This window comes from Echeneis naucrates, chromosome 13 (assembly GCF_900963305.1).
Source record: "Echeneis naucrates chromosome 13, fEcheNa1.1, whole genome shotgun sequence".
NCBI classification, from domain to species: Eukaryota; Metazoa; Chordata; class Actinopteri; order Carangiformes; family Echeneidae; genus Echeneis; species Echeneis naucrates.
The window spans coordinates 17921325-17933631 of NC_042523.1; the positions used below are offsets into that span (position 1 = coordinate 17921325).

At 40.9% G+C, this 12307-nt stretch overlaps 1 protein-coding gene across 1 annotated transcript in view; it reads right to left on the reverse strand.

The window, feature by feature from the left end:
- Positions 1-714: 714 nt before the first annotated feature.
- Positions 715-12307, reverse strand: part of LOC115053291 (leucine-rich repeat and fibronectin type III domain-containing protein 1-like protein) — a 50447-nt gene continuing 38854 nt past the window's right edge. The window contains exons 7-8 of the mRNA XM_029517879.1: positions 5762-6414; positions 715-764 (exon numbers count right to left, since the gene is read on the reverse strand). Of these exons, the coding sequence (XP_029373739.1) occupies positions 715-764; positions 5762-6414 (703 nt within the window). The remainder of the gene's footprint in view (positions 765-5761; positions 6415-12307) is intronic.

A 12307-nucleotide genomic window follows, 5' to 3' on the forward strand; every position in this document is an offset into this window, starting at 1 on the left:
CCCCAAAACAGCTAGATAGGCAAAGTGTTGTGACTTGAAAATACGAAATAATACAGGATAGACATAGCAGCAAACTGAGCACCAATAAAAAAAAAAAAAAAACTTGATGGAGGAGGAAGAGATGGGAGAGGCTGCATTGAAAAAGCAATACAATTAGGATGACATAGCAAAGCAGAAAACAAAGGGAAAAAACTATTCAGGCTTTATTACAAAAATAATAAAAGGACAAAGTGTTTAGAATAAAGGTAAAAACAACATAATCTATAGCAGTAGAAGGAAGGTGACCATGAAACTTTAATTGCCAATACACTTTCTCTGACAAGTTAAGTTGCATGTATCTCAGAAATCTGGGGAGTTCTGTGTATTGACAGCACATATCCAAATCCTGTTTGTATCAGAAAATCTTATTGCAAAAAAACCCCACATGAAAGCCACAAAATGTTGTGTTGTTTTTTTTTTTTTTGGGTGTGAACTGACCTGACCAGAACAAGAAAGCCCCAAAGGAAAGGGTCAGAGGGCAACATGCTAGAAAGGGTGAGGCTGCAGTACAGGCAGATAGGTGACAAAAAACGTGATTGGTAAGGTGAGACTGGAGAACCATACACACACACACACACACACACACAAACATCCATGGCTGCTCAAGTTTTTAGTTCCAGTCATTACTCTTTGTGTGTAGTGTTGGCGCAATGTCTCTGTGAGGTCATGAGACCTTCAGATCTTAAAGTCTCTCCATTCGACACTACGAGGCCGCCTGTTGTCTGCTGCTGGAGGCATTCCAAAAGGATAGCGAGAGAGAGAGAGAGATGGAAAATGGAGGAAGAGAGAGGGAACAGAGCCAGAAAAAGCAAGAGTGAGAGAGACATGGAGAAAAACCGTAAGAAACCAAGGAAAAAAAAAACACTGATACATATACAGCTCAACAGCAGAGCAAAACAGGCAATAGATGAAGCAGATATGTCAGGACAGTGAGAAAGAAGGAAGACACGAAAACAGCTTGAGAAACACGGGAGGGGTCAGGGGAGGTGGAAACCGATAGATGGATTCAGACAGATGGAGGTGAAGAATGAGGCTGGGCATATGGGATGGCACTGAAAGGAGTGATGACAGATTAAAATAAACGGCGGACAGAGGATACAGGGTCATGGATGGGCCATGGGGAGAACACACTCCTGCTCTTAGAGAGTCCCATGCATCTTTGTGTTATCCTCCGCTGTTACTCTTTATCCGTCTTAACCTTGTGGGAGCATTAGCAGTGGCTCAAGGCAGTAGAACGTAGAACAAACCTCAGAAAATGCAGGGATTTGCTTAGCTGACCCTGAGCTCACAGCAGCACACAACTGTTTTTTGCCACTTGTTGGGAAACTGTATATACTGCACTTCCACTAGCCTAAATACAGCTATGTGTATTCATACATACATGTATCTATACAGATACATATATTATGGCAAGCTCTTTTGGAAATTTATACATTTTATAAAATTTATAGGAAATATGGAATCAAGTTTGAATATAATATGTCGTCCTTTAGAGGCTTTTATTTACTCAACAGCAGAGGGAACTGGGCATTTATTAGAAGGAAGGCTTATATTATAGAGGAGGCCTTTGTTTAATGAATTCTCTGCTGCACACAGCAGCACTTTCTCTTTGAACTCCACGGTTAACTGCATCTCCTGACAGGTGCTACGTCTGCACACTGTGTGTGTGCTGGAACTGATGCCTGTCTGTACATGTGTGCTATCGAATAAAGTAAAAGTTGCTACAGCCACGTTGTGGCAGCGCCCCCCCCCCCCCCCAGGTGGAGAAAAGGATGCATTTATTAGGAGGCTTTTATTTGTGCAAATCATGGCAGGGTATAAATAGACACCTGGCATCTGTTAGAATAGAGACCACCATTAGCTGAAATATGGTATTCAAACTTCATCTGTCATGCTCAGACCACACACACACACACACACACACACACACACACACACACACACACACACAAACAAACACAAACACACACACACACGTGTATATATATATATCTGTTTTAACTCCTTAAAATAAATTGTGGGCCTAGTGGGGATGTGTTGTTTGGCTGTCGTTGAACTAATGTCACTTTGCTTTACATTAATCACTGCTAATACTTAATTACAGTTCCTACCGATGCAAATTCCACTTTTATTATGCATATTAAAGAGCAAGACCTGAAAATTTAAGCTGACACCCAGTCAGAGAGCTAAAAACTTCTCCATCAAAATATTTTGCATTTAAGGGTAATTTCATTTTTTTGTATGCTCATTTTTAAAACGCTTTGAAAATTTTAATTTCATTTGTAAAATTATTATTCAGTTGAGTTTCATTGATAAACAGTTGAGAAACTGTCATAACTCTAGCTATATGGTCGAAATGATGCAGAGTAAACTCTTTCATATGGACCTCTCTTGGGTGTGATAACACTATTTCATATAGAAATGATAAGTTATTCTTTTATTGACACAAACTAACTGACAACAAAATATATCAATAACACCAATGACTAAAAGAAATTTAAGAATGCGTGAATTTGAAATGCAAGCAGCTAAAGGAAAACTATCACCTACAATGTACTCGTGTTTTCATGTCGGGTCGCAATTTTGACAACTCTAGCCCTTTAATGAGGACTCTCTGTGTATCTGTCAGTTTCTTTTTCCTCAGGCGCTTTGACTCACTGCAGCTCACTCTCTGATCAGATCAATGTTGCCTTTCTCTGCATTGCAGCAACCAGCGAAACACACCACAAACACATCTACACTGTGAGAAGCCCCATTGACTTTGTGTAGACATATAGGCATCAGCCTTCATTGTAGGTTGTCCTCAAAGTGCCAGTGATCTTAGAATCATAGTGAGGAAGCCAACAAACACAAAGGCCAGCATCAATTTCTTTCTTTCAGAGGTCAAGCGCAAATAAAAGCCATAGTAATTGGTTTATTTGTCTCTGTTTTTGTTGTCTGGGAGTCTGTCTGGAAGCTCCTTTGACTGACACACTTCAATCAGTTAAGGTTGGGATAAGGTAAGAGTTTGTAATTAGGCCTTTAGGGGTGATGTTTGAATTAGTAAGTAGGGTGACACCTTAGTGCTGCAACAAAGCAAAAATTCAAGCCAAATTCTGCTCTGTTACATCTCTAATCAGCATTCCCCATCCCCTCTCTTGGGCAACTCCAATTTGCTCATCAGCTTCTCAGAATGCTTGCTGAACTGCATCTGCTCAAACCACCCCTCATATATTAAGAAGATGAGGAAAAACAAGCTGAAAACAACTCTGTTTAGCGTGATGTCCTTAGCCCATTAATACCTGAAGTGTCTCATTGGTGTTCTGGCTCAGCTGCTGCGCTCTGGACAGACGTCCCGTCTCCTCCCTAATATCAATGTGACGCTAAATGAAACCTCATTTCAATTTATTCACAGAGGCCAATTGAATGTTATATCAGCTGCTGATAAAGAAGTTCAGCTGAGCCGTTTAAGCCACTTGTGTGAATGGTGTGTCCATTTAGGTGTTTTAATGGAAGTCCCCATATCCTGAGTGGATTAGTGTTAAAGGGGAAGTGCAGTGGAGCGGTCTCAGCACAAGCAAAGTCAACCCCAAAAAGAAAATTCTCTTTTGTGGATTCCTATTATTTTGTCATTACTGAGCATTTTTTGCACAACCTTTGTGATCATGTGCAACTCATTCCAAGTGAACTAGCAGCTGACTGTATAAAATTTGATTTTATGTAATAGCTTTGATTGCAGTAAGTGAATGAGAGAACCAAGTACATCAGTATCAGTAGATTGAAATATTAGAGTTGCGGTGTTGCTTTGATTGTTATGTACTATCATACAATTTATCAAAATGAAAGCTTCTTTTTTCGATTGTTTGACAGCTGTCCACCAGTTTTCAATCTGATATTTTCTGCCGCTAGCCATTGCTGTAGAAATTCTTCATTCAAGGCAGCACAAGATGTTGATCCATGAATAGACATTAGAGGCAAGCAATAGAGCGAGAGTGAAGAAAGCTCAACGCTCAATTCATAAAATTCAGCAGCCGGAAATGATCTGTTTCAGTACAGTGAATAGAGTTTTGATTGTACTGTCATTTACAGTAACTGGGACATCTCAGAAATTAGTTTCTGTGATGGTGCAGATGTGGGCTTTCTTATTATTTCAGAATCAGGCTTTTTTATTGTCCAAGGTCATCTCTTTTCTATGATTTTATTGACATTTCCCTGGCTTTCTTTCTCCTTTTTTCAACATTTTATATCATTCTGCAGAACTCTGTAAACTGTACTGTCTCAGCTTTACTGCCTCTGGCTTTTGCTGACTGCTTGTAGTACTTGCTCTCATTGGTATGCATCTTTCTCCCAACGCATTGTAGTGGCCATGCTTTCCCTCTGCTACCACCATCTTATGCCCTTACAGTTTCTTCCACTGCAATACATACATTAATAATATTTTAGATTGCATCAGTAGCTTTTTGTGCATAATGTATGGTCTATTCCTTGTGAATTATCTGTGTCTGGGGCATTCTGTTTTATTCTCCCTCTAGGGGCTCCATTATACTGCTACTGAATCTAAAGCCAATTGCTTGGGTTTACATAGAGAGGACCCTAGCAGGCAGAGTCTGAGCTGTATAAACATGCATATGCATACTGTAGTAAAGGATCAACTCTAACTTGAGAGTGCCTGAAAACTATGCAGTAGTGTCAACTTATTTAGTTCATGTATTTTTTTTTTCAAACACTCATCAAAAGATTTGCAGTAATGCATATTACTTTTTTAACCTTTTTTGACCTCTCAGTTCAACTTCTTCACGATACCAGATATTTTAACTTTAAGTAAAGATGAAGTTCTCAAACCATATGTTGAATTTCAACCAACCTTCAATAGCCTTTTCTTTTGTGTTGAACAACTTTCTTTTTTTACTTTTAAGTGCCTTGGTGTCTGTATGTCGCACTTAATGGGCAACAAGCCTTCTCAGGGCACTTAAAGTCTGGTTTTGTGGGACTCTAATGGCTAACACACAAAAAGTGCTGGCCTGAATAATGTCAGCTTTGGTGTGAAGGGTAAATGTAAGAAGGAACGAAACGTGCATTTTCTTGGAGCATATCACATCATCATGCATGACACACTTGGGCAAATCAAATAAATCTGATAGTTTTGTAGAAGCTTAGGAACCTTTCAGTAGTGGTGTGTATCATCCACTGATTTATTAGAAATGAAAGCTAATAATTGGCATGAGTGGAAAACAAAAATCAATGAACTAGAAGGATGTGAGGTTAGAGGCTAATTCCACTACACTGCTGGGGGGCCAATTAATTTTTTGTCTACAAAATACATGAATAATCAAACCATTTAAAAAGAAAAAGGAAAAGCTTCGTTCTACAGAGTGAGAGAATCATATGATTTGCCATCAACCATGGAGAAGATATTACTATGAATTTATCTCTGCCGACAGTAAGTTCGACGTGCCTTTCACCTTGTGCCTCTCTTACTATCTTACCAGTCCGCAAGGATGGCATCTTCTATTCATTCTATTGTTCACACTCACTCAGTTTCTCACTGTTCCACGCTTCCTTATTATCTTGCTCAATTTCACACCCTAAATTGCACATTGTCTATTTCTCATCCTCCATCTCTCTCTTTTATTTTCCCCAGGTCTTCCTCTATCACATCCTTTCTGCCTGTCTTTCCATCTCTATAAAAGCTTCAGCCTCGCTGTGCTGCCTGCCCCTTCTATGCCTCTCTTCCTTCCACTACCTGCCAGTTCCTTCGGGGAGGAGGGCTCTTTGGCGACAGATGGCGGTCTGCTTTTCATCTCGATGGCAACCCTGGAGGAGAAACGGGCCTTGGTGGGCGATAGCAACTCCTCATTGGCCAAGGAGTCAGTCCTTGTCATTAGGCTCCGTCCGCTGCTCTCCTCCTCGACTAGTGCCACAGTGTCTCTCAGGGTGTTGCTAGGCGACACAGCCCTGGACGGTCCTAACGCTTGGTCATCCTGACTGTCAGTCATCTTTGAAGCAGAGCGAGGGAGGACTTGGACCTGTCCGCCTCCTCCTTGCCCATTGCTCTGCGGTCTTGGCGTGGCAGTCCCCGAAATCGCTGCTTTTCCATGGCCTGCCCCTTGGTGGCTGTAAACCTTGTAGCGTATCATTAAGATGATGATAAAAACCAGCACAGACGCAACAATAATCCCTCCAATGATGATGATCATTGTACCGCCCAGGAAGTGGCTGTGCAGTTCTTGACACTGGCTGAGCTCTGTGTCTGTGGTGAATGACAGACAGCCCAAAGGACGAGTTGCCGTCAGGGATGTGATGACGTCATCAAACACTGCCAGAACACAGAGATCGTAGTTACGTCCGGGGGCAAGGTCCCGAACCAGGAAGTCGTTGCTGCTGGATGGGATCATTCTGCCAAAGCAAACAGAGGAGATGACATTAGGATGAGAACCTGTAAAAGCCTAAATCTAAGATAACACACATCACCCAGAATTGTAGTAATGAAGGGTTAAGAATGATTTAATTGGTAATATGGGTATGGAGGAAATGAGCCAGTATGCAAGTGATACACCTCCAGTTGATTAAGTCAAATTCATCACCAACATAACCTAGATTTTGTTTTGTTTTGTTTTTTTGCCTCAAGTCTGCTGAGCATTAAAACCATAAAATGTCAGGCAAACGATTCAATAAAAGTATATAATAAAAGTTCTGACTTAACAATTTCTGGCTTTAAATTAAGCTCCTCTGTCACATGAGTTAATATCGCACATAATTGGTTCTGATTATGTGTTGATTTACAGGACACTTCTTAGGAAATGATGCTGTAAAATAAAGTAGCGTGAGTAAAGATGTATTTCAGTTTTTAATCTGTCATAGATAAGAAAAATTGTAACACTGTGGGGGATACATGCACACAAATACATACATACAACATGTAAGACAAGGGCAGCACGGTGGAAAAGTGGTTAGCGCAAGAAAGTCACGGGATCGGTTCCTGGCCTGGGGCTTTTCTGAGCTGAGTTTGCATGTTCTCCCCATGTCTGTGTGGCTTTCCTCCCACTGTCCAAAGACATGTATGTTTGGGTTCATTGGTAACTCTAAACTTCCCGTAGGTCTGAGTGTGTGTGAGTGGACTGGCGACTTGTCCAGGGTGTACCGCACCCTCACCCAGTTTGAGCTGCGTTTGGCTCCGGCCACCCACCATTGCACTGTGGGGCCATCTTACCCAGATGTCCATGTCTGTATTCACCTGCTTGCTGCAGCAGTCCAGCAAGCAAAGAGGAAAAAAAAAATCCTTTTCTGAAATGTCTTATCATTACCATTTCCTTTGTGTGTACTTCCTGCTCTTCTGAGGTGTGCTACTTCATAAGGGCTGCAGCGATCACCCATGCAGTGTTGTTATGTATCTCCGTGCCGTGCTGCCTGTGGCAAAACAGCCACCTCATTGTTATTATTTCCCTAAAGAGCTGGAATTCATAAGGCTGTGATCTGACACACACTTAGACAGATCTGTCCCCCCACAGCTGCAGAAATCCTCATTCTCTGATTAAACACATTCCTGATTCTTCTCATTGTCATCTTCAATCTTGGTATTTCCCGAGGTAAATACTCTAGCTCTAGTTTTTCCTTGATAGCATAAATTCCTGGGGGAAATCTAGGGGACAAACAATCGCCCTGATAAACAGGAGCGACACTTTTACTCTGCTTACCACAGTTCTGCTTATCCCCGCCTTGTCTCACAGCTTTCTCTAGAGGTGTTCAGGAAAACTAGTGGAATTGTCAAACAAACATATGTCATCACTGCATTTTATCTAAATCATATTTCCCTTCTGCTTCATTCACTTTTCCCCCAGTGTACCGTTTTTTTGTTTTTTTTTTCTACTTCTGCCCAATCCTCTGCCATAAATATATTTCCATGTCTGCGTGTAGACAGACAGGCCTTGCATGCTATCCAGGGTGACATAGAGCTGATGGGAGGTGAATGTTTGTGTGTATGTATGTGTGTGCGTTATTGTGAGAGCCTGTGGGCAGCAGGGTATCGACTAGCCTGGTCTCTGTGCCAAGCACATAGATGGCACTGAACCTCTACCAGGAAAAATTACCTAGCACACGGCTGTGTCTGTGTGTGACCTTGTGGGGTTGTGAAACTTTCGCTGCCACAGTGTCTTGCTGAAATTGAACGGTGAAATTTGAGAGCAGAGCCAGGATGGGATTACTGTAAGCAATTTCAAAAAGATGTTCAGCCAGGAGAAGAAAGTCGGAAAATAGCACCTTGGTCCATCTTATAAACATGGAAAAAAATGAAAACAACCAAAGAAACAAACAGAAAACAAAACTAGAGGCAGGGAGTGCCTAAATGTGTCTGAACAAAATAAAGCCATGAGTGTTTGTCTCTGCCTCATCTTTGCAGTGAGACAGTGAGTTTATTTGGGGAGAAACTTCAGGGAAATCGGTAGGAGCTCAGGGCTGCCAGTGTCCTACAGTGAAATTAACAAAGAGCACATGGGCTTCTCATCCAATATCAGCAGTCTGACACACTGCTTTCCGTTTTGAAAATCCCTTTTTGCTTAGAATATTTTTTTATTAAATATTTTTTTAATCAAAGCACACTGTTAAGCAAATTGAGTTGTATAAAAGGCACTCAACATTCTCAATCAAACCAAAAAAGTAAGAGTTGTGAGTGATCATAATTGAATTGCCATGGAGACAGATAGGGGTTTCAATATTACTGTATTTTAACTTTGCCTCACGTCTCACAATATGTATACAGTTGCTTTTAATAATGAAAGACAAATAAAGAACATTGAAGTCACAAATTTTCTTTTAATGTCGGGTCAATGCTAATATGGGAAATAATGGGGAGGAAAAGCTTGTGTGAACGCCTCACTGCTTACCTCAAAAAGTGAAACTCCACTAGACCAGGAGAAACTAAAGGGTGTAGTTATTAACTAGTAATGACATTTTTCTGCTTTCTTGTAATTTATTTGTTTTTGTTTCAAGGAGCTGTCGTCATCTTGATTTAATTTCTTTTATCTCATTCTATAATTAATAGGCGGCACTGAGCCATGTCCTCACTACTTGACATGCATCTCATCTCCTCACCTTGGCTTTGACTCTACTTTTGGCACGTTTCTGTAAACCCCACACACCCCTGGACTTGATCAGAACCAGTGCAGATGTCAGGTCATAAATATCAATTACGTTATCACTGAAGCAGCTTAGATCTACCTTATCCAAACAGATTGGTTGAGACAGAATTCGAGAACTGCTTCACTCCACCCAGATAATCTCTGGCAACTGTCAGCATCATTTTCAAATACATTTTCTCTAGCGATTCTGAAGACAGACAAATGTGGAGCGAATCAGCTTGAACCCTCCCTTGGTGCTCAGGTGATCCATTCTTTATCATATTCAAACTTAAGATGGCCTGAGGCTTTGCTAAAAGCAGCTGCACATGAAAAAAGAAGTGAGTGGGTGGGAAGGAGACTCTTTTCTCAGGTGTAGATGGGAAGGGGATGGGCAGGTAGAACTCTTAGCTCTTATTCAAACATAAAATATGACCACTCTTTTTCTTGTTAAGAAAAACAACTGTTGAGCAGAAGAATGCCTAACAGCAACAGATATCTACTCAAAATCTCGCTAACCCCTATATTTGTGTACAGTTTTCAATAACTATTTGCTTCCTTCTCTCCCCCACAGAATGACAGGAAGGGTTAGTTACAGTGCATCCCTGATGCAATGTAGAATTGAATGTCCTGGTTGAAGTGTAACTTGCACGTTAGATATGTAGATTTATCCCTGTGTAAAGATAGGAAACGTTGTCATATTGACTAGGAAGAGGAAGATGCTGTGCCTGAGGGGTCTCTGAGTGAGCCATTGAGGTTGAGTGGTGACTTGTACTTGTAAGTTGGCACTGCAGCTCTTTTTGCAGTACATTTTGGCTTTTGGGATCATGTCGAACCATTGTGTGTGTTATGGGTGCACAACCTCCAACATGTCAGGATAACCAGTCCACAGGACAAGAGCCACACTCGCGCAGATGAGACAGGGAGTTCAGAATGGGATTTCAGAGCCAATGCCATGTGAGACAATGCTTTCTTCAACTTTGATTCAGTGGCGTCTCCAACCTGCAAGCTACACTTTTAAGGACTGTTTCTGACACAGTGGACTGAACCTGGGTCTTCATTGTGAATGGCTGCTTTCTTTTTTGCTGCATGATTAATGCACAAAAGTTATTAGAGTGACTTTGGTTATATCAAACTAAATCTTATGCATAAGGTATAGAATTTACTCACTGGCCAGCATCTCTTAGTGTTTTGTACAGCCGCAGCTATACAGATGCGGATTGATGCGACATTTTTGGGCCAACAATAATTAACTGTGGCAGGAAGTTTTTGTCTAAGTGTGTCATGACTTTAAACAGGACGAGGACTGCTGGGCCAAGCAGAAATACCTCAGCAAGCCCATTTAACCCCACTATCATAGTGGTGAGTTTATTCAGCGTTAAACAGCTTAATGGATTTATTTCCTTCACTCTTCACACAAACACGCATGCATACAGACCCCAAGAGAAACAGTTACTGAGCAAAATGAGTGATTTGTATTGCTCACGCGCACCCATACGACTACACACATACACAACAGACTTAGACTGACAGTCCCTTATGTTTTGTCACTCCTCAATTTATCCTCACACCCACAGACACACATGCACATGTGCAAACCGATCCAAACCGATTCAAGACTTGAATTTTATGCCCACACAACAAGCTAAGAGACTACAAGACTCATTTAATACAGAAGCGATAGATTATCTGGCTGTTTGAATTGAACAGATTAATTCAGCCATGTGATCTGTGTATACATGTCGAGAAAATCTCAGTCTCAGCCAATCTCAGTCTACTTTGGGTGAGGGCGGGGGTACACCCTGGACCAACAACCGCTCATACTCATACTCAACTTACAACTTAGAGTCACCAGTTAATGTCTTTGGCACAGAAAGGCCCCAGGCCCGGGAACTGAACCTGTGACCTTCATGTGGTGGGGCAATAGTGCTAACCACTATGCTGCTGCGCTGCCCAAGCTGACAACCCCTAAAAAAAATCCCCTCTTCCTTTCAGTCTATTTATTTATTGACCATGACTTAGGCAGTCAACACATGAGAAGAAGCTTTGTTCTGGTAATAGTCTTTATGTGGTGAGAGTGTTGACACCAAACTATGAGATAGAGCTACTGTTTGTGTTGCACATGGCTCAAGTTTGCAGCTTACTTTGAACACTGGTTTTACATTAATACAAAGTAGATGATGTTCACCACAGTGTTTTGCATGGTATTGGTATCTAAAGCAAGTTTTTCTGTCCATAAAGAAACAAAGCTCTGCTGTGGACAACTTAAGTGTAGTAACTTAAAATTGTTTGGTTTACTTTAATGAATGAATTGTGTAATTGAATATTACAGCGTAGTACTATAAGCCACTTATATTGCTACATCATTCAAGGTCAAGTTTATTGTGTCCCCATAAGAGCAAATATTGTATGGCTAATAGTTTCCACCTACACGTACACAAAACATTTTTAACTTTTCCATCCAGAACAGTATAAACAAGGATGAACATGATAAAAGTTACTGCTTTATAAGATAAATAGCTGTATTTATAAAAGTAGTCTGTTCTGCATCTAGACATCTGTGACATTGTTCAGGTAGTTTCATATGTCTTTGCCAGTTTTTTTCCCATCTTAACTGGTGCAGTTCTATGTTGCTACATTTGAATTCATGCATTGATTTGTCCAAATTGCTTTGATAGGAATGTTTACATGGTCACATGACGCTAACAAAACAGAAAGCCATGAATCCCATGAGTCAGGCCCGACAGTATGGCTTGGGTGTAAGACCCTTCTCAAGGACATCATTTGCTAATTTTTGCAAAAATAAGTTGTAGAAATTGCAGTACAGACCTGACGTTAATATGTCTGCATCATGTAATAATTTCACATTATTTTCAGAAGTCTTTGAAGACAATTGCAAAAACCTTTCTTGAAGTGTATGTAAGAAATTTTACAATTATTTGATACTCCGAGGCTCTCTCGCTTCACTATTGTTGAAAGACTGCTGACTTTTGCTAAATGTTCTTTTCTCCCTGTGTTGTTTAATCTTTTCCCCCTGGTTTTATTAATGTCTATTAATACATGCTGCAACAAACCTCAACAGTTAATTTTTAACGTCCATTGAGAGTTGAACAAAATTTCAGTGACGGGGGGAACTGGGGAGCAAGACATCTTTCCCCTGTGCTCTGACAGAGAGCAGT